The following is a 27,140-nucleotide window of genomic DNA, read 5'->3' on the forward strand; positions in this document are numbered from 1 at the left end:
CAAGCAGGCCAGCAGCACGGTTCGATTCCCGTAACAGCCTCCCCGAACAGGCGCCGGAATGTGGCGACTAGGGGCTTTTCACAGTAACTTCATTTGAAGCCTACTTGTGACAATAAGCGATTTTCATTTCATTTCATTTCATTTGTGTAAGGTGATTGTGAGGCATGGGTGAAAGAAGGCAAAAAGATGAGGGTGCGTTTGAGTGCTGTCTGCCATGATGGGTATGTGAGGTGGTGTGTGGAGAGAGAAAGGTGGGTGGAGCTGCACGGTGAGGAATGCTGTACTGGGGAAGTCAGAGTGCGGGATTTTATGCCCAGAAATGTTATTCCTGCCCCTTGAGGTTCTGGATCAGCTTTTTGCACTGCCTCCAGTTTGGAGTGATGCACATTCCTGTTGATAACATCCTTGGCCTCTTTGTTACACACCTGATTGGAGGGAGAAACTGTTCCTCTCTTCCTGGGGAAAGATCATTTACTCCAGTCCCCTGGAGGTTGGGGGGGGGGTCTACCTTCCAAGCAGTCCTATCCATTCCTGTGGTTGCAGCAGCCTCAGGAAATCATGCCCAGTTGAGCCTTTCTGACCCATGCCCTTCATTCAGAAATCTTTCTTTTAAAAGATTCAGCATGCCACCCTGTCCTAACAATCGAAACTAGAGATTGGGATGCAGCAGGCCATAATTCATACCTCACTGGACATTGGAGCTCCTATGTATTCTGCCACTTTGCTGCAAATCATGATTTCCCCTTGAATTTATTTATTTTTGGTTCAGTCCAGACAATGTAAAAGCAGCTTTAATTAAAAATGAAATCTGCCATATTGCAGACGGATAATCAAAAAGTAATCTTGTTTGGAATCTCCACTGCTTATGCCCAAAGCAGTTAAACACGTTCCTTAATTTGCCTTGAACTGTGCACGGAAACTGGGAGATTCTAGATCTATTACATACCCGTGACAAACTGCCTTGAAAATTACAGTAACAATTTATATTCTGTAATTGAATTAAGCCCCAGTAAAAATGAAATGTCAAAGGATTGGGTTTATTTTCATCGGAAGCACAACATTTACTTTGTCTATTACTTTTAGCTGGTTTAGGATGATCAACGTAACCTGAAAGCAATTAGACAATTTCAGTTTTGATGTGAAAATTCTGTCCACACCCATGGAGTCCACACCCAGATCAGTGAGGTGTGACACGTTGATCTCCGCCCTCGAGGATGAAGAGACTGAAAATCTAGTCGTGAATTTAAGCTGACTTCAAGTGGTGGAAACCAGGCAGTGTATTGATACATTTCACCAGGAGATCCACAGATGGTCTGCTCCATTCCTGCTGTCTTTCATTGGAGAATAGAATTGTAGAATGGTTACAGCACAGCAGGACGCTATTTGAACCATTGGGCTAGATTTTTCAGCCCTTTGCCAGTGTGTTTGAAGGTGGGGCGGGTGGAACTCATAAAATGCAGCGCTTGGCCTGCCCGCTGCTTTCCTGCCTGAACTTGACCTCTCTCCCATTTTGCAGGGAGTCCTTGGGCCTTTTGAGGCTCTTTCATGACCAATTCATAGCCAACTAAGAGCTTCATCCTACCCTGTCGCTATTTCACTTGTGGCAGGGGAATTGCAGGACCAAACTGTTGCCTGGCAGATTTTACTGGGTCATCTTCTTGAGATGGTTACCGTAGGCACCCCCCTCCCAAGGACATACCACTGGCTTTCTTAATCAGCACAGCTAACAAGAAGACTAACCAAACCCACCCCAGGTACCAGTTTTGAGTTAAAGACAGAGGGCAGTAAAGCGGAGCTGCTGATTGGTGTTGCAAGGGAAATTTGCATACCTCCGTCGTGGTCACCCTAAATGGAAGGTGTACCTGAGCTAGAGACCCTAGCTGTTCGAGTGAAGACAAGCATCCAGCAGAGGGCAGTAGAGCGGAGCTGCTGATTGGTGTTGCAAGGGAAATTTGCATACCTCCGTCGTGGTTACCCTAAATTGAAGGTGTACCTGAGCTAGAGACCCTAGTTGTTCGAGTGAAGACAAGCATCCAGCAGAGGGCAGTAGAGCGGAGCTGCTGATTGGTGTTGCAAAGGAAATTTGCATACCTCCGTCATGGTCACCCTAATTTGAAGGTAGTTTGTGGAGGAGCTGTTGTGAAGTGACACTTAAACCCGAAACACTTCTTCAGTGTTTCCCTCCCTACCCCCTCTAACCAAAAAAAAAAACAACCACTGTGAAGATCAAGAGGAAGGCTCGTGGTCAGTGACTGCGAAAACAGCGTGAGAGGAGAGAGAGCCGGGACAGCGAAAACAGCACGGGAGGAGAGAGCCGGGAGATTTTAAAAGCGTGGGAGGAGAGAGCCGGGACAGCGGAAACAGCGCGAGAGGAGAGAGAGCTGGGACAGTGAAAACAGCACGGGAGGAGAGAGCTGGGAGATTTAAAAAGCGCGGGAGGAGAGAGCCGGTACAGCGAAAACAGCGCGAGAGGAGAGAGAGCCGGAACAGCGAAAACAGCGCGGGAGGAGAGAGCCTGGAGATTTAAAAAGCGCGGGAGGAGAGAGCCGGGACAGCAAAAACAGCGCGGGAGGAGAGTGCCGGGAGATTTAAAAGACGCGGGAGGAGAGAGCCGGGAGAGCGAAAACAGCACGAGAGGAGAGAGAGCCGGGACAGCGAAAACAGCGCGGGAGGAGAGAGCCGGGAGATTTAAAAAGCGTGGGAGGAGAGAGCCGGGACAGCGAAAACAGCGCGAGAGGAGAGAGAGCCGAGACAGCGAAAACAGCGCGGGAGGAGAGAGCCGGGAGATTTAAAAAGCGCGGGAGGAGAGAGCCGGGACAGTGAAAACAACGCAAGAGGAGAGAGAGCCGGGACAGCGAAAACAGCGCGGGAGGAGAGAGCCGGGAGATTTAAAAAGCGCGGGAGGAGAGAGCCGGGACAGCGAAAACAGAGCGGGAGGAGAGAGAGCCGGGACAGCGAAAACAGCGCGGGAGGAGAGAGCCTGGAGATTTAAAAAGCGCGGGAGGAGAGAGCCGGGACAGCGAAAACAGCGCGGGAGGAGAGAGCCGGGAGATTTAAAAGACGCGGGAGGAGAGAGCCAGGAGAGCGAAAACAGCACGAGAGGAGAGAGAGCCGGGACAGCGAAAACAGCGCGGGAGGAGAGAGCCGGGAGATTTAAAAAGCGTGGGAGGAGAGAGCCGGGACAGCGAAAACAGCGCGAGAGGAGAGAGAGCCGGGACAGCGAAAACAGCGCGGGAGGAGAGAGCCGGGAGATTTAAAAAGCGCGGGAGGAGAGAGCCGGGACAGTGAAAACAACACAAGAGGAGAGAGAGCCGGGACAGCGAAAACAGCGCGGGAGGAGAGAGCCGGGAGATTTAAAAAGCGCGGGAGGAGAGAGCCGGGTCAGCGAAAACAGAGCGGGAGGAGAGAGAGCCGGGACAGCGAAAACAGCGCGGGAGGAGAGAGCCGGGAGATTTAAAAAGCACGGGAGGAGAGAGCCGGGACAGTGCTGGGAGAGGTGACTGCACAAAAGGTATGGCAGGAGTGCCTTTAGACACGGAGTGCTGATTGGAACAGAGTGCATCTGAGTTTAGGTGAGTGACTGAGTTCGGATGAGTGGCCAGAGAGGGCTGTGTTTTTGTTGGTGTTCGGTTTTATCCTTGAGGTTATCCAAAATTTTTTAAAAAATTATTATTTAAATTAATTAACTAATTGAATATGGCTGGACAGGTGATGTGCTGTTGCTGTATGATGATGGAACTGGTGGATCCCATTGAGACCGTCAGTGACCACATCTGCAGCAAGTGTTGGCTGCTCGAGGAACTTCGGCTCAGAATTGATGAGCTGGAGGCCGAGCTGCACACACTGCGGCACATCAGGGAGGGGGAACATTACCTGGACGCTTTGTCTCAGAAACATACTAAGTCACACCCGGTAGAATAAGTACTGTTAATTCGGACAGTGGTCAGGGACAGAGTGGTGTGACTGCAAGGGAGGCAGGTAGGGGGATCCTGAGTTTAGGAGTTGAGGAGCCTCAGCCCTTGACCTTGTCCAACAGATATGAGGTACTTGCTCCCTGTGTGGATGAGGAAGAGGGCTGTAGGGAGGATGCATTGACTGACCACTGCACCGTTGAACAGGAAGCCATTCAAGAGAGGGGAGCAAAAAGACAAGTGGTAGTTGTAGGGGATTCTATAATTAGGGGGAATGATGGCATCCTTTGTAAGCCAGATTGAGAGTCCCGCATGGTATGTTGCCTGCCCGGTGTCAGGGTGAGGGACATCTCTGATCGGCTTGAAAGGATTTTGGAGAGGGAGGGGGAGGATCCAGTTGTTTTGGTCCATGTTGGGACTAACAACAGAGGTAAGACTAGGAAAGAGGACCTGTTTGGGGATTATCAAACACTAGGGACTAAATTAAAGAACAGGTCCTCCAGGGTTATAATCTCTGGATTACTACCCGAGCCACGTGCCAATTGGCATAGGGTTGAGAAAATTAGGGAAGTTAACACGTGGCTAAAGGAGTGGTGCGGGAAAGAGGGATTCCATTTCATGGGGCATTGGCATCAGTACTGGGGCAGGAGGGACCTGTACCGTGGGGACGGTCTTCACCCGAACCATTCTGGGACCAGTGTTCTAGCGAATAGGATAAATAGGTTGGTCACAAGGACTTTAAACTAGCAAGTTGGGGGGAAGGGAAGTGTAAAGCTATGGACAGTATAATGGTTAATGGAGATCAAGGCAGCAGGTTACGTGACAGGTTATTATGTCGAGATATGGGTTCAAAGACAAGGAAAATTAGGAGAAAGGGTAAGAGGAAAAATAATTTGTGAAAAGTTACTGATCAAGGTGTTAGGATTCATAACAAAGACATAAAAAACAGCATAAGTGTACTTTACCTGAATGCTCGTAGTATACGAAATAAGGTAAATGAATTGATGGCGCAAATCATCGTGAATGACTATGATTTAGTGGCCATTACTGAAACATGGTTAAAAGATGGTCACGACTGGGAGTTAAATATCCAAGGGTATCAGACTATACGAAAGGATAGAATGGACGGCATGGGCGGTGGTGTAGCTTTGTTGTTTAAGGATGGCATCCGGGCAATAGTAAGGGATGATATTGGTGCTATGGAGGACAAGGTTGAATTAATTTGGGTGGAAATCAGGAATAGTAAGGCGAAAAGGTCACTGATAGGAGTAGTCTATAGGCCACCAAATAGTAACAGGCAATAAGCAAAGAAATAACGGATGCATGTAGAAATGGTACAGCGGTTATCATGGGAGATTTTAATCTGCATATCGATTGGTTTAACCAGGTTGGTAAAGGCAGCCTTGAGGAGGAGTTTATAGAATGTGCCCAGGATAATTTCCTGGAACAGTATGTAATGGAACCTACAAGGGAACAAGCGGTCCTAGATCTGGTCCTGTGTAATGAGGCAGGATTGATTAATGATCTCATAGTTTGGGATCCTCTTGGAAGGAGCGACCACAATATGGTGGAATTTAAAATACAGTTGGAGGATGACAAGGTAAAATCAAACACTAGTGTTTTGTGCTTAAACAAAGGCGATTACAATGGGATGAGAGAAGAACTAGCTAAGGTAGACTGGGAGCAAAGACTTCATGGTGAAGCAGTTGAGGAACAGTGGAGAACCTTCCGAGCGATCTTTCACAGTGTTCAGAAAAGGTTCATACCGACAAAAAAGAAAGACGGTAGAAAGGGGAAAAATCGACCGTGGATATCTAAGGAGGCGAGGGAGAGTATCAAATTGAAGGAAAAAACATACTAAGTGGCAAAAATTAGTGGGAGACTAGAGGACTGGGAAGTCTTTACGGGACAACAGAAAGCTACTAAAAAAGCTATAAAGAAGAGTAAGGTAGACTATGAAAGTAAACTGGCTCAGAACATAAAAGCAGATAGTAAAAGCTTCTACAAATATATAAGACAAAAAAGAGTGGCTAAGGTAAATATTGGTCCTTTGGAAGATGAGAAGGGAGATTTAATAATAGGAGACGGGGAAATGGCTGAGGAGCTGAACAGGTTTTTTGGGTCAGTCTTCACAGTGGAGGACACAAATAACATGCCAGTGACTGATGGAAATAAAGATCTGATAGGTGAGGACCTTGAGATGATTGTAATCACTAAGGAGGCAGTTTTGGGCAAGCTAATGGGGCTAAAGGTAGACAAGTCTCCTGGCCCTGATGGGATGCATCCCAGAGTGTTAAAAGAGATGGCTAGGGAAATTGTAAACGCACCAGTGATAATTTATCAAAATTCACTGGACTCTGTGGTGGTCCCAGAGGATTGGAAAGTAGCAAACGTGACACCACTGTTTAAAAAAGGAGGTTGGCAGAAAGCGGATAATTATAGGCCGGTAAACTTAACTTCGGTTGTAGGGAAAATGCTGGAATCTATTATTAAGGAGGAAATAGTGGGGTACCTGGAGGGAAATTGTCCCATTGGGCAGACGCAGCATGGGTTCACAAAGGGTAGGTCGTGTCTGACTAATTTGGTAGAATTTTTTGAGGACGTTACCAGTGCAGTAGATAACGGAGAGCCAATGGATGTGGTATATCTGGATTTCCAGAAAGCTTTTGACAAGGTGCCACACAAAAGGTTGCTGCATAAACTAAAGATGCATGGCATTGAGGGTAAAGTGGTAGCATGGGTAGAGGATTGGTTAACTAACAGAAAGCAGAGAGTGGGGATAAATGGGTGTTTCTCTGGTTGGCAACCTGTAACTAGTGGGGTCCCTCAAGGATCAGTGTTGGGCCCGCAGTTGTTCACAATTTACTTAGATGATTTGGAGTTGGGGACCAAGTGCAATGTGTCAAAGTTTGCAGACGACACTAAGATGAGTGGTAAAGCAAAAAGTGCAGAGAATACCGGAAGTCTGCAGAAGGATTTGGATAGGTTAGGTGAATGGGCTAGGGTCTGGCAGATGGAATTCAATGTTGCCAAGTGTGAGGCTATCCATTTTGGGAGGAATAACAGCAGAATGGATTATTATTTATACGGTAAGATGTTAAAACATGCTTCTGTGCAGAGGGACCTGGGTGTGCTGATGCACGAGTCGCAAAAAGTTGGTGTGCAGATGCAACAGGTGATTAAGAAGGCTAATCGAGTTTTGTCTTTCGTTGCTAGAGGGATGGAGTTCAAGACTAGGGAGGTTATGCTGCAATTGTATAGGGTGTTGGTGAGGCCGCATCTGGAGTATTGTGTTCAGTTTTGGTCTCCTTACCTGAGAAAGGACATATTGACACTGGAGGGAGTGCAGAGGAGATTCAATAGGTTGATCCCAGAGTTGAGGGGATTAGATTATGATGAGAGGTTGAGTAGACTGGGACTGTACTCATTGGAGTTTAGAAGGATGCGGGGGGATCTTATTGAAACATTTAAAATTATGAAGGGAATAGATAGGATAGATGCGGGCAGGTTGTTTCCACTGGTCGGGGAAAGCAGAACTAGGGGGCATAGCCTCAAAATAAGGGGAAGAAGATTTAGGACGGAGTGTAGGAGGAACTTCTTCACCCAAAGGGTTGTGAATCTCTGGAATTCCTTGCCCAGTGAAGCAGTTGAGGCTACTACTTTAAACGTTTTTAAGAAAAAGATAGATACCTTTCTAAAGAATAAAGGGATTCGGGGATATGGTGCACGGGCTGGAGAGTGGAGCTGAGTCCACAAAGATCAGCCATGATCTCATTAAATGGCGGAGCAGGCTCGAGGGGCCAGATGGCCTACTCCTGTTCCTCGTTCTTATGTTCTTAATGGTCCCAGTGTTAACAGGGAAGTAGGGAGGGTGTGGAGGACCGTAGCATGGTGGGAAAAAAAACACATTTAAATAATCTCCTGCATAGTCCTCCCATACAGCCAAACAAACCGACAGTCTGCCTCAGTATGTGAGTTAGCAAGACCACTGGTGTTCTCCAATCAAATTATTTCCAAGTGTCATTCTGGTCCTGTTTCACGTCGGCTGCAACGGCGGGATCGCGTCCAGTTTTCACCCACACTTAGTTGTAAAAATGAGCTCCCTGAACCTCAACATGCCTGGCTTCCTCTCCGTCTGATTCGCCCGATTCACATCTCAGCCGCTCACCGCTAAGGGGGGGCTGCTTTTAAATGCACACTCAGCACTTACTACCAGTTATCTGGGGTGCAGGTTGGGGAGGGAATGGGGGGTTGGGGGGGGACTGTGTATGTTGATGGTGACTGTGGGTGATTCCTGATTCCTTTTTTTATTTGATGTTTGTGTTGACATGTGGGTTGTTGTTTGGGGGTTTGGTGGGAGGAAGGGATTGTTGTTGTTGATAAGGGGTTTGACATTGTATTTGTTACCTTTGATTGTTTGTTGGTGGGTGTAGATTTTGAAGAAAATGTGATAAAGGTGGAGAATAAAAAATATTTAAAGAAAACAAAACACTCACAACCAGTTAAGACACGGGGTTGGCAGTGCAGAGACCTGGACTTTGGGGAATCTGACCTGGCAGGCTTCTCGACGCTGCGGCCGAGAGGCGGGGCACCCTGTTCCCCCGACAGGTTCGGAGAACCAGCAGAGGGAAGCAATGCCGCTTAGGAGGCAATGGCAGTTTCGTGAGTGCGTGCAGCATAACCAGGAGGACTGCCGCCCAATGTCATAAGAAGACAAATTACTTTCAATGGGCAAGGGAAAGGTACCATGTCCCTCATGGCATGCGTCCCGCCTGCCATCCCTCAATTACCCAATCCCCCCTAAATCCATTGGATGACACCTCGCACACTCCCAACATCCGATCTTGAAGCTTGTTCCTCAGAACCCCTGGTACCCACCAGTAAAACCCCTTCATGTCCAGGTGCGGTGCCCACATACCACCTGCTGGACACCGCTCGACCCATCATGCCTGTGACTCACAATGTCCTCTTTTTGTCCATGCAGGAGAAGATAGCCCATCATAAGAGAGAAAGAGTGAAGGTCGGGGGAGGAGTTCCGAGTCCTCACCCACTATGAGGAATGGCCCTGGAAGTCACGGGGTTGCCCGAAGAGAGAGAAGTGAGTGATAGCGAGTTTGGCCTGCATAAGAGTGCTGAGGATCCAATGTCCCTTCATCCAGATGACGGTGAGTTGCTGATGTCCCACAAAATTATTCTTCCCTCTCACTGACCACATGTCCATTATCTTGCAGGATCACCATCTGATGAGACCAGGCCAGATCCCGAGTAGTAGCCCCCCTGCCACTCAAGAGTACACCTTGGAGGAGAGCTCTGAGGAGAACACCAGCAATGCATCACAGTTACCACCCACACTGCCCATCAGCGCAGAGACACACACCTTGGTGGGCGACATTAGTGGATAGGCATGGGGAGCACTACCTGGTGAAAACCACACAGTTGCTGATGACTCATAGGCTTCTGGATCTCATTGCAGCAGTCCATCCTCCAAGGGCATCAAAGGCCATAAGTTTCAGAAAGCAGCAGGCTGCCTCCACCTCTGATCTGCATCCTGGAGACATAGCCGGGCATACGTAATACTGGACCACGGAAGATCAAGAAGAATGAGGGGCACAGAGTGGACACTGGTCAGGTCACTATCTGTTGCTGGGGAAAATCTGATGAATAAAAATGTTCACCTTTAAAACATTTCACACCTGATACACATGTCGTTTTGATCTTCACAGTAGGTCTGCGCACACCCCTACCCCCTATTCCCCCTGCTCCCACCACCCCTTGGCAGAGTGGTCCAAGATCAAAAGCCCTGATGCAGACTCCGTCGGGCGGATGAGTGTAAGTGCTGTTAGCAGAAAGATGGGAGTCAGACTTAATCAGGTCCTGAGCAGCACCAGAGCTTTCCTCACAATGAGTGGTCTTCACTCTCCTGCCTTGGATAAGTGGCCTGCTGACAGTGCCAACACATGCTCATCACCCTGGAGTAATGTTACATAGACCCTTGGAGGGGGTAACAAGGTGGTCGGGGAGGGGAGGGGGGTTTGATTGGGAGGGGGTGGCGGGGGGGGATGTTGAGTTTATGGATACAGTCTTGTCTTACGAAAATCTGGAGGGCTTCCCTGATCATCCTGGCATGTTGGACCCTTGCTGCCACCTGTCTTTCATCCTCCGCTACATCTCTAGCTCGTCCTCCAGCCCGCCCTGGTTCGCCTCCTCCTCTTCAGACATGGCCGCAGGCACCTTCGTCTCCTCCTCCTCCAGCATGTCGCCCTGCTGCTGTTCCAGATTGTGGAGGCGAGAGCAGACCACCATAAAGTGAGAACCCCTCACGGGAGTGTACTGTAGAGTCCCGCCAGAGCAATCCAGACATCGGAACTGCATTTTGAGCATCCCAATATACCGCTCAGTGACAGCATGGATGGCAACGTGGGCCTTATTATATCAGGGCTCCATCCTGGTGTCAGGCCTCCGCACCGGCGTCATCAACCATGCCCTCAGCGAGTAGCCCTTGTCCCCCACAAGCCAACCCATCATCCTGGGGTGGTCCTTGTCATAACATACACCAGTATATCATGGTGCAGACACACACACTGATGGACACACAGCAAGACCAATCAACACACACAACACAGCAGCCAATCACCAGTTAGAGCACACTCACTATAAAGACAGGGGGCATCAGAGTTCCCGCTCATTCGGGATGCAGCCTCTCAGAAGGACAGAGCTTACAGCTTACAGCACAGATCTTCACCATGTGCTGAGTGCATAGACTGGTTAGGACAGGCATAGGTCTTTAATTTAATCTAACATCGTGTTAACCCACAGTGAAAGTATGTTCAACAGTTTCTAACTTAATACAATAGTGTTGCACTATTTTAAGTGTTGGTGGCCTGTATGTGTTCCATGGATCCAGAGCACCCAACACATCAGTCCTCAAAGGCACCGGGATGTAGCTGTCATGCACGCTCCCAGGGTACCGTGCACACAAGTGCATAATCGTGACCATGACTGTCCCGCCTTCTTTCAGAGTGCTATCCAGTGAGACAGTTGTGCTGGCAAACCTCATTCTGCACACTCACCCCTCACCACATCAGGAACCCCTAGATCCTAGACCTCTGTCAACAACATTAGGGAGGCGGTGTTGAGCTGTCCTCCTCTCATCCAGACACTTACCCTTTAGCCACGAATGGGTCCTCAGTGGTGAAGCCTTGCTCTTTAGTGTTAGTTTGTTGGCAGCTGCTTCTAAGAGTACAGGCACGCTGTTCAGGCAGCAAAGGTTTGGCCTCTCAGACATGGGGGGGGGGCGGGAGTCTGTGATCCTGAGGCTAAGTGTTGACGCCGTCGGAAACGCTATCGCGTTTCTCGATGGCGTCAACACGACCTCAGGATCAGCAATTTTGGCCCCTACAGGGGGCCAGCACGGAACTGGAGCGTTTCGTGCCGCTTCAGCTGCTGATCCTGTCATGAACTGGGCGTCGCGGGATCCGTGCATGTGCAGTGGCACCGACACCAACGTGGGTATGCGCAGTGGCTCCCTTCAACACGCTGGCCCCGAGGCAATATGGCGCAGGGCTACAGGGGCCGATTGGTGGTGCCTGCCCTCCTCCCCTCCCCCCCCCCCCCCCCCCCCACAGGCCGCCCCCGACCCTTCGGCGCTGAGTTTCCGCCGGCTGAGAGCAGGTGTGGACGGCCTGGCTTTTTACGATGACCGCTTGGCCCATTCCGGGCCGAAGATTGGCGCGGGTGCCGTGTAGAGCGGCCCCCGACCGGTGGCGCGCCAACCTTGCCAGCGCCAATGGCGCCGATTCTCCGCTCTGCGGTCGGGGCGGTGTGGCGCGATTCACGCTGGTCGCGGGGTTTCTCCGGCCCGGCCCCTGGCTGAGAGAATCCCACCCAGGGGCACAGATTTAAGGTAAGAGGAAGGAGGTACAGAGGGGTCGCAACTTTTTTACCCAGGAAGGATGCACAGAGGGGTCGCAACTTTTTTGCCCAAGGGGTGGTGGGAGTTTGGAATTTACTGCGTGAAAAGGTGGTGAAGGCAGAGATCCTCATAACACTTAAGAAGTATTTAGGTGTGCAGTTGCGATCCCAGGGCATACAAGGCTATGGGCCTGGAAAATGGGATTAGAATGGTTAGGTGGTTGTTTTTGACAGATGCAGCCACAATGGGCTGAAGGGCCTTTTCTGTGCTGTATGATTCTATGACTCTATGACATGGCACCTGTTCCTTCAAGGACGCACTTGTGAGTTCAGGAGTGTGAAGTGCTATCACAACCAACAAGGCTAATCCTTCATTTCAAGTAGCCTTTAGCTGTGAAGCTAGAGGCTGCTCACAGTCAAAGGGTGTGAAATTGACTTTCATGAGAGACGCCGCAGCAGGGCTTTGTCCTGGAGAGTTTGGTAGGACAGACAGGCTGCAGATGTGGTTGCCCCTGTTATGGGTCTCCACAATATTTAATGATAGTTTGAAGGCTTCACACACGCTTAGCCCCTCACCACCCCCGGCCTGAACTGAACCGCTCCAGTCACCAAACAACTCCAACCTCCATGAAAGCCCCCCTACCCCCCTCCACCGAGAACTGGGGCAGCAGCTGCAATGCCTTTGAGCTGCATGCCAGTAAATGGAAAAGGCTACTTACCTCCTCATTTCCCCTCAGTAGCCATTGTGCCAGGTCCCCGTTTTTGTAATTGTGTACTAAATGACGCCCGCCATGACTTCTTGCTGGGAAGTCGGTTGACTCCCGGGTGGCCGCTGCTTTCGACTTTAACCTCGTTAACGAGATTGAAATGAATGCAAATTAGGTTCAATAACCTTCTCGCCATTTTTGTGCGAGATCCAGAACTCGGGAGCAGGCCGGGTGAATTTCAAAATTGTTTGCACCCGGCGGGAATCTCGATTTTCGCCTCCCCGCGCTGGGCACAACGCAGTGGTTGAATCGTGACTCACAGCTGGAAAACTGGCATATGGCATAAGAGGAATTGTAGCAGCATGAATGGAAAGTTTAAGATGGAGAGAAAATAAATAAGATAAACACAAATGTTGCTGAGATCAGAGAAGAGTTGTGCCTATTTTTCCTGGAAAAATAATAGCTTATTATTGACACATTTGCACAAAAGTTCCAGAAAGTCCAGGGGAAGAAGTGAAATGGCGAGAGTTGTGAGAGTTTTCAGAGTATCAGCTTTCCTCTGAAACTCAGCCTGTACCTTTCCAGCTGCACAGCTAAGCTTTTGGCACAGATTTTGAGACTCTCTGGAAAAAAATTAAGTACCTCCCCAGCCTGGCCCTCCCACAGAAATGGGGGATCATCCCCCCCCCCCCCCCATAAGCTTTGGGTACTCTTCTCCCACCACCCCCAACCACCACCATCAGCATCCGGGTTCTCAACCCACTCCCCTCCACCACCATCAGTATCAGGGCTCTCTCCCCCAACCCAAGCCCCACACAGCATTGGGGCTCCACCCCCTTCCGCCACCATCAGCATCGGGGCTCCACCCCCCTCCACCATCATCAGGGCTCTCACCCTCACCCCACCACAAGCATAAGCATTAGGGGCTCCTCCACCCCAACAAACATAGCGTGAAACCCCACCCCCAATGGGACTCCCCAGAGGGTCTGTCCCTGGCATTGCCCACTAACACAGGTTGGCACTGCCTCGTTCTTTTCCCCAAAACATTACACTACACTTATCAATAAATTGCATCTGGCACCTTTTTGCTCTGATTTTTTTTTTTTAATGTGCTCTTTGCCATTTGCCAAATAACCGTTTTTCTGTCATCAGCAAGACACGGATTATTTCAGAATTTGACAAATCATAAATGATACTGAACATTGTGCACTCATCAACCTACTAATTACATGGGCTCTTGATAAACTATTTTATCGATAAAACCCCTAATAAATATCCACTGAAATAATGATGCCCTTTTTCTGGAGGTTATTACACATGAAGAATATACAATGACTGATAAAGTTTAACACCACCGAATCTAGCAGCAGAGCAAAAATATTTGAAATTCTCCCTGCAGGCAGAAACAGGACATACTGATAAGACAGTACAATGTTCAAGAATGTCTTTTGAATATAAAAGATTTGATCACAATTATGAGCTCTCCAGCTTTACAGGTTAAATATGTCATTTGAACCATTGAGTGGGTCACAATGCTTCAAATCATTCCCAGGCGTGTGCATACAATATGTATTGAGATATGGGAGTAAGTTACAGACTGTAATTTGAAGCAGGGAATTTAGTTGCTTACTTATAAACCATCTAAACCCTGCCTGTTTGACCAGAATGCTTGTGACTCACTATGACTTATCCACCTGTATTCTTCAAGTAATCCATCTGAGCCCCATCAATTGGATTTCTATCAAAGCCAATAATACTTCCTATTATTCTCTATAGAGACAAGTTGGCGGGATTCTACCGTAATCGGCAGGGCGGGCGACTCAGGCGGGAAGGAGTGGCGTGAACCACTCCGGCATCAGGGCGCCCTAAAGGTGCGGAGGGCGGGATTCTCCCCTAACCAGCGGGGCAGGTGGTCCTGGCGCCGAGGAGTGGCGTGATCCACTCCGGCGTCGGGCCGCCCCAAAGGTGCGGAATCCTCCGCACCTTCAGTGGCTAGGCCAGCCCCGGAGTGGTTTGCGCCCCACCGGCCGGCGGGGAAGGGGCTTGGCGCCACGCCAAACGACGCCGAAGGGCATCTGCCGGCCGGCTCGAGTTGGCGCATGTGCGGGAGTGCCAGCGTGTGCTGGCGTCATCCCCACACATGCGCAGAGGGCTTTGTTTCCGCACCGGCCATGGCGGACTGCTACAGCCGCCATTGCGGAAGAATAGTGTACCCCCATGGCACAGGCCCGCCTGCGGATCGGTGGGCCCCGATCGCAGGCCAGGCCACCGTGGGGGCACCTCCTGGGGCCAGATCCCCCCCATGCACCCTCGAGAACCCCGGAGGCCGCCCGTGCCACCAGGTCCCACCGGTAAGGACCTACTCTAATTTACGCCAGCGGGACCGTCAAAAAACACAAGAACATAAGAACTAGGAACAGGAGTAGGCCATCTGGCCCCTCGAGCTTGCTGTGCCATTCAATGAGATCATGGCTGATCTTTGTGGACTCAGCTCCACTTTCCGGCCCATACACCATATCCCCGAATCCCTTTATTTTTTAGGAAGGTATCTATCTTTTTCTTAAAAACGTTTAAAGAAAGAGCCTCAACTGCTTCACTGGGCAAAACGGGCGGCCACTCGGCCCATCGCGAGCCGGAGAATCGCCGGGGGGGACCAACACTGCACGATTCCCGTCCCCGCCAAATTTCCAGCGCCGGAGAAGTCGGCAGCCAACGGGGGGGGGGGGGGGGGATTCACACCGCCCCCCGGCGATTCTCCAACAAGGCGGGGGGTTGGTTAATCCCACGTTCAACTATGCAGGCACTATGCTGGAAGCAAATACAAGAATGAACATTTCCACAAGCTCATATTAAATAAACAAATTTCCAAAGTTGCAATAAAATGGGATGTGGTGAATTTGGATTGTTCCTAATTCAAACAGAATCTCCAGCTGACTCACCTGAGCACATCTCCTGTGACCTTCGCACCAAGTTAGAATCTGACCATTCTGCAAAACAAAATTAATTAAATAACTTACTAACAACCTCTTGTGTGATAAATAATGCATTCAGACAAATAGAATGGCAATCATTTAAAAACATGTACTGATTTAATTTGATTGTGCTGGATATGCTCCTGACTGCTTTCTAACTGTTTGTCATTTCTGGTAAAACTGTTGTGATTAACAGGCCAAAAATGTGACAGCTTCTTGCTAAAGGCCATTTCAAAAAATAATCAGAATTATCTTGTTGACTGACCGAGGTAAAATATCGTAAAAATAAACACAAATGAGTTACACCGAAAATCATTAATGTACGGCTTTCCATGATCTTTTACGCTGGTTCAAGATCAGTTCACCCAAATCAGATTCCAGCAATAAAACTGGCCATGCTCTGTCCCACATTGACACGGGAATATCCCAACAATTACACTGATTTGGGAAGGCTCTTCAAATTGCACCATGTGGTCATGCATTCGTCGGCATCATAGTTTTCATATCAAAAACATTTAATTTACTAAGAAACCGAAAAGTGTACATCAATGAAAATACAAAACGTCCCTGCACAGCTTTTTCCAAGTCCTTTCTAGTGATTTTCAGTCAGGTCACTCACAGATGGAGGACCTCGTACTTATTATAAAACGCTTAGGTTTTGTGACACTCATTTTCAGTTGTATTATAAAATAAAAGTGGACCAGGTTACCACTCTCAAATACATCAACGGAAAATAGAAACAATTATATCCTATTACGCTAACCGATTTTGGATTCATAGAAGGTTTTGCGTTTGTGATAATGCAAGTGATTTCTTTTTAAATTGGAAGCTCGAACTGTAACCTAATCAGCACAACATTGGCTCACAATTTCCCACTTGCACCCAAAGCAGAAACTCTAGCCCGATATTCAGAGAAAAAGTGCTTGCCAAGGTGAGAACCCTGCATGTGCACAATAAACCTGTCCAGACTTCATTGACTTTCATTCAAAATTGGTTTAACATCTTCAGATCACTGCACACAGAATCAATTTCGCTTGACAAAAGCAGATGAATCTAATAATGAGATCAGCACATTCACAGTTGGCTGCTTAGATTACTTCAGAAGGAGTTTACAAACCTGTAACACATTTGGTAATTTGAGATTTGACGTATGATGACATCATAAATGAAAACACTGCATGCAGCAAAAAACTTCAAACAAGACCTTGAAAAATGTCAATTTTTATTTATCACCAAGACTGTTTTGCAAATACACAGTCACTTTCAACTAATATTATAATTTTTTTTCTATTCTAGTAACAAAATTTGGCAATTTGACTTTCAATATAACTGCAAAATGCAAAGCCTAAAAGCAACACAGCAGTAATGCTAACCACATCTTGAGTTGGTGTGTGGTTTATGAAGAGATTATTACAGGCAGAAGATTTCAGTTTACAGATAATGGACAAAAATCCAGACCAGAGGGAAGAATTTATTTTACACAAAGGCGGATAGTGTTTGCGATAGGGGTTCCTGAGCCAGGGAACTGACATCAGTTTCTCTCTTGCAACCAATTATTTTGCACCGTGAATTAGAGCCCACCAATGAATTACTTATATTGCAGACTTCGACTTTGTGCGCTCTAAGTATTAGTACTATTTGTAATTTAATAGATTCCCTATATGACCTGCCGTTAAAACTTAAATGGACCATTGTTTTGACTTCATAAAAATACAATGTTTTAGATATCATAAGCTGACATTGAAGCAATGGCCTCACGTAACATTACATTAATGTTGTGGAGATAATAGGCTCAATTTTCCACAACAAAATTTCAGGCAGTAGCAAAGTGGTCAAGGTTGGGTGACTGGTGGGGGAAGCTGCTCGACTATGTCCTCAGTACAACAGTGCATATTTGTGCCAATTTAATAATAGTAACGCAGCTTTCAACACATTTCTCATCATTACTGCTTTGACAACGATGGGCATCAGGATTTAATGCAATCCTGATACCCGTTTTGCTACTAGAGATGTGGGGGTGGGAACTGAAAATTTAAAGGGCCAATTTGCTTAGTGACAGGAGAGTTGTAAAAATGTTTAGTTTTTTTTTAAACTGCAGCCAGCATGGTAACTATTTCAGGTGAGCTCAGCCCTTTTCCCCAACCACAGGTTGTAGGCAAGTCAGTGACAGTGCAAATACTGCTAGAAGCCCAAGATCTAAATGACTGTGACCTGTCACTACAATAGGCGGGCACAAATCCTGCACTGCCACTGATTTCCACCAGATTGGAAAATTCAGCCCATTGCGTCATTAAACATACAACGAATTTCGTACAAATTTGGGGCACGATTCAACCAAGAAATGTCGAAGTCTCATTTTGGGCGGGTTTGGCGGGGTGTTTCTCATCGGCTTTTTGGGTGAGATCCACACTGCTATTTTAGTCATATTTCGGGCCTCAGGGAGTTTCGCCTCAGCCTAGCCTACACTTAGAAATGTTTTCAACAGCTGAATTCGCTGGTGAGACCGGCTCCCCAGAGATCAGGCCACCATTTTGGAAGGGTGCCCCGATCTCTAAGTGAGCTTGATGGTCCCCCACACCCTCCCCTCCACCCACGGGTATTGTCACCCCTTGCACACTTGTGCATTACACCCCCCCCCTCCCCCTCCCCCTCCCCCCATCAAGTGTGGACACCCACTATGAGGTTGCTGAGGACCCCTCCTTTTCAGGCCTCCTCATCTCCCTTTTGGGCCCCACCCTTTCAGGATCCCCCCCCCCCCCACCCGTCCAACATTTATGAGGTCCCTTCATATCCGTCCTTCACTTCCCACCCTTCATATCCTCGTCATCCTCCCTTCATAGGCATAGCCCCCCTCAGGCCCAGACCCTTGGCAGTGCCAGGGTCCCAGACAGGCCGTGCCAAGGTGCCTGGATGCCACAAAGAGAGCCAAGGGCCACATTGGCGTTCCCCAACAATCCAGGGGTCTCCGATAGCCTGGGAAACCCCCAAAGTGCCAATGTGCTTGGTCCATATTTGTGTGGACCAGCACTGGTACCTGGTCCAGGCCTTGCTAGGGAGGCTGTTAGTTCCCGGGCTGTGTGAGAATCCGGTGCAGATATATTTAATTGAGCCTAATGACGAAGGCGAGATCTTGTCTCGCAAGTTTCGGATGAATCTTGCAAGACATCTCGAGTGTTGCAAATCGCACAAAAGGCCTCTCGCGAGGTTTAACCGCCTCGTCGCATCACCAAGTCGGGCGCGGTGAGACTGGTAAATCGCGGCCATAGCTTCTGCAGAAATACAGCTCCCGTCCCAAAAAAAACGTTGTCAATAATTTTGAGGTCATCATTTCCTAAAAATTTTGGAGATGGTTCCACAGGTCCCTGAAGGTGGCAGGACAGATAGATAAGATGATAAAGAAGGCATATGGAATGTGTGTTCCTTTATTGCAGGAGACAAAGGGCGGGATTCTCCGGCAATGCCCGTCCAGCGACTGGAGAATCACGCCCGAGGTAAATGGACTTCTTCATTGTCTGCGTCTCGCCCGTGGCGATCTTGTGGCGGGCAGGGCGGAAGAATCCAATCCATACAATGGGATTCTCTGTCATCGGGAGCCTCCATTTTACCGGCAATGCACTCACGCCTGCGGTTTTCCCGACGGTGTGGGGGTGGCCACAATGGGAAACCCCATTGGCCGGCTGCCGGGAATGAGGATCCCTCTGCCGGCAGCGGCGTGCTGCACCAGAAAACGAGACTGGCGGGATGAAGAATCCTGCCTCCAGAACACAAAAGTAAGAATGTAATGTTGAAATTATAAAAATGCTGGCTCGGTCACAGCTGGAAGTTTGAATACAGTTCTGGTGATCACATTACAGGAAGGACATAATTGCTCTGGAGAGTGTCATAGAGTCATAGAACACAGAAAAGGCCCTTCGGCCCATCAAATCTGCGCCAGTGAAAAACCACCAAACTATTCTAATCCCATTTCCCAGCACTTGGCTCTTAGCCTTGTATACCTTGGGATCATAAGTGCGCGCCTAAATACTTCTTAAATGTTATGAAGGTCTCGCCTCCACCATCCTTTCAGACAGTGGGTTCCACACACCCACCACCCCTGGGTAAAAAATGTTTTCCCCACATCCCCTCTAAATCTCTTGTCCCTTACCTTAAACCTATGCAGAAGACGTTTTGCAGTAGTGTTTGCCATCATTACTCTGCAACTGACACCAACTTCTAGTATCCCCACGTACAGAGTTAAATGTGGAAATCCAGAAGTTCCTGTCAGTGATTTCCAACTCCTCCACAAAGGGCACTTTTAATATCCTCATCGCTGAAAAATCTTGGAAAGCACTTGAGCTTGTAAAAACCCTTGAAAAAGCTATGCCTTGTTGGATGAGGGGAACTGGGTCTTTAATGATGCACTGGGAAATCAGTAAAAAACATCTTGGCCCCCGTAAACTAGTTTTATATCTGTGGAATGTCACATTTCTCCATGATAAAACAAATTTTTAAAATAATAATTTTAAAAAAGAATTATAATATTTCAGATTCTACCTTAATCCTATGTGTATGTCCCAATCTAATAATAATGATCTTTATTAGTGTCACAAGTAGGCTTACATTAACACTGCAATGAAGTTACTGGGAAAATCCCCCAGTCGCCACATTCTAGCGCCTATTCGAACATACTGAGGGAAAATTCAGAATGTCCAATTCATCTAACAAGCACGTCTTTTGGGACTTGTGGGAGGAAACTGGAGCACCTGGAGGAAACCCACGCAGGCACGGGGAGAACGTGCAAACTCTGCACAGACAGTGACCGAAGCCGGGAATTGAACCCGGGTCCCTGGCACTGTGAAGCAATAGTGCTCACCACTGTGCTACTTTCTTTCCATGTAAAGTGGATAAAAAGTGAAGGATAATCAATGCCTGTTATTTCCTGGCTTGCTGCCTGTCAGAATTCTGCAATTTATTGGGGTTGCATAGCCTGCTTGATGACAACACTGGTGAAAAATTGAAAATTGCTTATTGTCACAAGTAGGCTTCAAATGAAGTTACTATGAAAAGACCCTAGTCGCCACATTCCAGCGCCTGTTTGGGGAGGCGGTATGGGAATTGAACCCGCACTGCTGGCTTTGTTCTGCTTTACAAGCCAGCTGTTTAGCCCGCTGTCCTAAACCAGTCCCTAATATGTGCTGGAAGCTGTAAATCACCTTGACTTGGTGCCTCAATGAAACTAATGCTGGAAAGGGGAAAGCTATGCCACTGAAATTCATTGATATTTGTGATATTTAGGAGGTCAGCGATGAGCTCCAACATGTCACCACTCACGGCAAAGCACAGGCCAATATCGAAGTAAACACACATTGGTGTCAGGCCATCCGACTGGAGAATTAATTTTTATCTTCTGATATTTTCCGTTTTTTTTCATGAGAATTTAGTTATAGAAGCAGTTAATTGTCCTAAACAAGATATGAAGAAGCTCTCTTCCTGGGAGAGAAAGCTGAAGTGCAAAAAATAGGAACCAAATAACAAGAACTGGAATGAATGACGGCAGGAAGGAATGTTATTTCCTGGTGACCATGGGATATGAAGGAGGAGCTAGTGGCCCACTCTTCAAATACAGTCAACCAATGCCCGTTAGGCTTATTCAGTGATGTAAAATGTTGGGATTGTATAATGAAATGCTGCGTTTTCATAATGATCGCATGATTTAATACTTCTCAGCTTCTAACTGACTACCTTTATTATCTTTCAAATTGCAATTTTGCAGCATCCATATCCCGCACTGCAAATATATAAGGAAGAGATTTCCTTGGCAGTGAGTTTTAGGCTGCTAGTCACCCAGAGAATTCTACAGTTTAAGATATCATCAGCACCATATAACCGAATAGCAGCAATGTGCTTTACTGCTTCAGATGAATATCACCATCACAGCCTGGACCTTTAGCTTGAGCAAACTGTGCTGTGCACAGCATAGGTAACTTCAACTACATGCAATATTTAGCGAGTGCTGTTATGTATTAGGAATACATTCCTGCTGGTGGAACGTCATGTGATCTGTAGTGACATCAGCCGAGTGTTTGCGTGTACTTCAGTTTGCCATCTTAGAATGCTGAGCAGCACCTCCTGAATGAACCTCACATTGTGTCTGGAAGAAACCCAAGTGTGTGGCATCTCCATACCTTTTCTCTCTGCTGAACATTGAGAATATAACAAAAGAGAAAACTGGCGATGAGGATTGAAGCAAGAAAAAACTACTGAGGAACAAAATCATCAACGGAAAAAAGTGAAAACGATGGAGGAGAAGATTCTCGGGACCGGACTCAGACTTGGTTGATCTAAGGAAAAGCCGCCAATTCAGAAGATTTGAAAAAAAAAAATAAAGTTCAACCATGTGTAAACAGAAAAAAAGTTTCAAAAAAGCCTGCTTGCCCTCGGAAGTGGGTCGACTCTGGGTTGCAGGGACCACGCACATGGCAAAGTCTATCCTTGAAATCAGTATCATTAAGTGATCTTGCCTCAGCTATCATAGCTATGACCTAGCCTCATGTGAAAATCCTGCAATGGTCGCTAAATCTCCCGAGCAGCCAAAAAAGGGGTTTACGCCAGAAGATTTCAGTTTGAGATCATGCCCGGCGTCTGCTGATTACATTATTAGTTTCACTCCCAGTGAGGGGGAGAACCTGATTTCCTTAAATTTAAATACATTTTAATCTAATTAATAGGCTTGGCACCGTAATATCTGCCCTCAACGTCTCTTCCCCACTAGTAACGTGACGTCAAAAATGAAAACCAGTTGTGATGGCCATGCCAGGGTGCAGAGATGCCTATAGGCCCCGAGGGCTCAGGGAACATTGGCATGGGGCACTGCCAAGGAGGCACATGAATGGGGCACATTCACCAGGGGTTACCCTCTTCCTTTGGGGGCTTTCCCCTTCTGCGTGTGAGGGTGGTTTCCCCTTATCCATGGTGGGGGGAGTAGGGGTGGGGGGGGGGGGAGGGGGGGAGTTTGGGGGTCCCCTTCTGTGTGCAGGAGTTGGGGGATGTTCCCCATGTCGTTCGGGAGGTCCCGATGTTTGTGAGGGGAGGTCTTGATAACCATGTGGGGGGGGGGGGGGCGGTTGGAGGTGTCCCGATGTCCATGGGGATGGGGTTTAAATTTGTTTGAGATCGGGGCACCCTTTAAAAATGCACCCTGATCTCAGATTCCTGAGGTTGCCAGCGTGACTAGGCCCTGCCTCTCCATGTGGCTGTGTGATCCCCGGCAGCACTCTGAAATTACACAGAGTGCAATCAGGCGAGTAAAGGCGGTTGTGCATGTGGTATCTTTCACACAGCTTTTCTTGCCTGATCCCACACTGTACAATTTTGGGAAGATTGCACCCCATATATTAATAAGTTTAACATAAGAAAACTAACTTTGGAAGGAATAGTAGCAGTGTTTTATTACTCTGTGGGGAGCCATGGTCACCACTGACAAGGAACTAAACTGGTACAGCTACCTACATACCATGGCTACAAGAGTTGGTTAGGAATTGGGAATCCTGTTGTGGATAACTCACCTACTGACTTCCCAAAGTTTTCCTACGATAGACAGCACAAGTCAGGAGTGTGATGGAATACTCTCCCTTTGCCTGGATGAATGCAGATCCAACAACACTCAAGAAGCTCAACACCATCCTGGACAAAGCATCCGCTTGATTGGCACCCCATCCACCATGTTAAATATTCACTCCTTCCACCACAGTACATACATGTACCTTGGTACATACATGTACCATGTATAGGTTGTTCCAATTCCATTCGACAGCTCGTTCCAAACCCACAACCTCTACCATCTGGATAAACATGGGTAGCAGGTGCATAGGAACACTTGTAAGTGCATTCCCTCCAAGTCAGGCAACATTGGAAATCTATTGCTATTACTTCACTGTCACTGGGTTAAAATCTTGGAACTCCCTTCCCAACAGCATATGGATCGTTCAAGATGGCAGCTGACCACCACCTTCTCCAGGACAATTACGGTTGGGCAATAGATGCTGCTCTTTGCAGCGCCGTTCACATCGCACGAGCGAATAAAACAATTGGTCAGCTGAATGATGGATGCTAGAAAGACAGACAGTACTTTGTGCTGGATGGCCTTCTACCACTGGCTACTGTTCCAGTTCTGTGAACACGAACCTAGGCAGCGAGGAAAGATCAGTGGCAAGAGCACACAAACTGCACATTCCTGAAAATGAATCTGACTGCAGAAAAAACACTTTGATCTCGTCAGGGCAAATGGTGCTGGGGTGTAACAGTTCAGTTCTGCTACATCAAGGGAACAAGAAAGCAATTGTGGGTCAGTGAGACTTAAAAAGAATCCATAAACAGAATACTTTGTTTTATTGTAGTGATGAGATACATTTATTACTCAGCTGGATTTCATTCATGTTGTGGCAACATATATATTTCTTATTTTTATACTTCAAGTATAATGATATATTTTCCTGCTATTTGTAAAATGTGTTTACATGGTCAATATTCACTATACATAAATAACCACATAAATAAAAAATGTACTTGCTGCAGGAAGTGCTTCAGAAAATATACCTCAACTACATTTAGTTAAACACTGTTGGGACAGAACACATAGCCTCGCTATATTGAATCCAAAATTTGCTTGAGACCGCTCCAGCTAGTATTCATGACAGCTTCATAATTGATTTCACTGTTTTGTCAATATGTATTCGAATTCAAAAGGCTCTCAACAATATGATGCTGATTTGGTTCATTTCCTGTCAGGTAAAAGCTTAAAGATATTTATGTTTAGTTTGGATGCTACATGTTAGAAGGTTACACAGAGCTTTATGAAGTGAGAGGTAGATAAACATGTGTGGTGATTTTCAGGTTAAATATAACAATTCTTCCAGTGTCTGAATGGCACAGGTATCTGCATGGAAAACAAAAGACTGGGATAGAAATACAACCTGGTTACAAATAACCAAAAAAATCCTTAAAAAATAAAATTGTACATGTCGCAAATCTAAAATAATTACTGGGAATACACAGTAGACGAGGCAGCATCTGTAATGAGGCAGGTAATGATGGTTATCATTTACTGGCCACATCGCACCGGCCGTAGCGTGGCGAGAAACCAATAATAATCAATTAAGACCAATCTCCATCCCAATAATGGGAAGGACTCCCTATCGAACGGCCTCCCGTGATCTATCCGGCTCCCCAGCGAGCGGTCAGATGGTATGACCATTCAGTACACCGATTTAAAACTGACTGCTGGCGAACTGGCTGGGGATCCAAGGAGGTGTGCAAACATCTTTGAAATCGGGCAGTTAGCCCTGTTGCACTGGGGCCGCTGCCTCCGTGTTCGGAGGTGGGGTGGGGGGGGGGGGGGGAGTGGGGGAGCCCTCGGAGGGGATGGGGGAAACCCCCGGGAAAGGGGAGGGGGTGGCTCAGTTTGGGAGGCAGGTTGTCCGCCAGTGGTGTGGGGGGTCACCCCTGGTCTGGGAGGGGTGGAGGCGCAGAGCCCACGGGCCTGCCATGCCACCAATCGGATAATTTGGGGCAGCTCCAGCTGCTGCCTGTCCGTCCCACAGGCCGCACAGCTGAAGGCTTCTGGTAATGGATATTGGCACTTTTAGTAATGTGAGTACTTCACAGCTCCCAAATGGATCCCTTTGGGTACACGTGCTGCGACACAGGTGGTTGTTACTGCCTCACAACCCAATCAGAATGTGAGGCCTGGACAATTGTCCTGAAGTCCAGAGGCATCAACATCACAGAGGCAGCAGCCAACATTAGAACATCCAAGAGCTGGGCCTCAGCACTGGGGACATTACCATGTTCAGAGGGTGGGCGTGTGGACCGGGGAAGGAACCAGCGTCTGATCTAGGTGACGTTACCAGCTGGTGTCTGGGGTAAAGGGTCTGGGGTCAGATGCCCAGGTGGTGCATTTGCAGGGTGTGTTGAAGACCACTGCAGTTCTGAACTTCTGCGCCTCATGATCATTCCAGGACTCAAGCAAGGACTTGTGCAGCATATGAGGTCACAGATGCCCTGTTTGCCTGGGCAGCCAACTATATTAACTTTGCCCATCAAAATACCCGGGCAGCAGGATTTGCCTCTGTCGCTGGGATGCCCCAGGTCCAGGGGGTAATAGATGGCTCGCATGTTGCCTGGTCTGGGAGCGCCTTTCATTAACAGGAAGGGGTTCCATTCCCTGAAGGTCCGACTTGTGCGTCCACCATCTGAAGATTATGCACATGTGCGCGCACTTCCCAGGGAGTGTGCACGGCAGCTACATCCTGGGGCAGTCAAAGATCCCCAGCATCTTTGAGGGACTACCTGGGATGGCCAGTTGGCTCTTGGGGGATACTGAGGTGCTGGCTAATGATCCCAGTACAGAGACCGGTGACTGATGCGGAGGACCGGTATAACAATGCCCATGTGGTCCCCTAAGCTGCCATTAAGTGGTGCATTAGACTGCTCAAAATGCAGTTTCGATTCCTTGACCGGTGGTGCACTGCATTACACCCCTGGAGGGTCGCTTGCCTTGTCATGGTCTGCTGAACCCTCCACAACCTAGCATAGTAGTGCGGCAACCTGCTGGAGTTGGAGGAGTAGGGACATGTGGCCACCTCTGAGGAGGAGCTGGAGGACGATCCCGTGGGGGGACCCATGGGTCCACTGGAGGATCACCATTAAATAAATACCTACCATATTTTGTTTACCTCATTTTCCTTCAAGTGCTAGCGTTTGCAATACAATGTTCGAGCAGGAGAAAATAACTCACAACATGCGCAGCTGTCTGTAGCCATGGGCAGGATTTTCCGTCGCCTTCACCCACTCCCCCGCAGCATGTTTTCCGACGGCGGCAATTGCTCGCCATTGCCCGCCAGCAAGGTGTTCCGTCTCGCCGATGTCTGCAGCATTTGAATGGCTTTCCCATCTCACGTGGCGGGGGGAGAGGGGTGTTGCCTTTGGCGGGACGGGCCAGAAGATCCTGCCCAGCATGTGTCAGATTACTTTTGAAAAACAAGCAAGGTTTGCCTTCCGTCTAAAATATATTTTAAATCTCTCCTAATCCCGGTTTTACTACTTTATCCAACTTCACCGTACTGCTTTCAAAATGACACCATGGTTATGTTCAACAATGCCACTGTTCCCCATCCCAGCAATTTTGTTCTAATTGGCTCCCCACTTCTCTCTCTTGTATCTCCGTTATACATACTGGTTCCCAGATGTGAAGGACTGACAATGGGCTTCCAGGCCACAGCCATGTCAGCGTGTAACAAGACACCAGCAAGCGTACAAGATTTTTATTTAATTCCTCTGGGGAAGTGTCTTAGTCCCCTTGAACAGTGTCGCCATAGTTTCCTCGTCTCTGCTTCCCTAATCTCTCCACGTACACAAAATGCTGTTGAGTGTGGAGTTTAGGAAACCACTACATGCAGAATTATATGCCACTGAATCACGTCACTTTTACCTGTCGCTCATCTTTACAATGCTAAGTTCACAGAATTCCTCTTAGAGTTAAAGAGATAAAATATTAATTTAATATAGAATCCCTATAGATTCTATGATAGAGGGAGGCCATTTGGCCCATCAAGTTCACACCTGCCCTTGGAAAGAGCACCTTATTTAAACTCATACCTGCA

At 47.9% G+C, this 27,140-nt stretch overlaps 1 protein-coding gene across 2 annotated transcripts in view; it reads right to left on the reverse strand.

Annotated features, from left to right (window-relative positions):
- anos1b (anosmin 1b) overlaps positions 1-27,140 on the reverse strand; it is a 219,588-nt gene that overhangs the window by 137,695 nt on the left and 54,753 nt on the right. The window contains exons 1-2 of one of the 2 annotated variants that reach the window (XM_072474065.1): positions 26,276-26,449; positions 15,469-15,516 (exon numbers count right to left, since the gene is read on the reverse strand). In XM_072474065.1, coding sequence (XP_072330166.1) covers positions 15,469-15,516; positions 26,276-26,431 — 204 coding nt within the window. In that variant the 5' untranslated portion in view covers positions 26,432-26,449. Of the gene's footprint in view, positions 1-15,468; positions 15,517-26,275; positions 26,450-27,140 lie in introns of those variants that run through there. The other variant, XM_072474064.1, reaches the window with a different exon arrangement.

This window comes from Scyliorhinus torazame, chromosome 14 (genome assembly GCF_047496885.1).
Source record: "Scyliorhinus torazame isolate Kashiwa2021f chromosome 14, sScyTor2.1, whole genome shotgun sequence".
In the NCBI taxonomy this organism is placed as follows: Eukaryota; Metazoa; Chordata; class Chondrichthyes; order Carcharhiniformes; family Scyliorhinidae; genus Scyliorhinus; species Scyliorhinus torazame.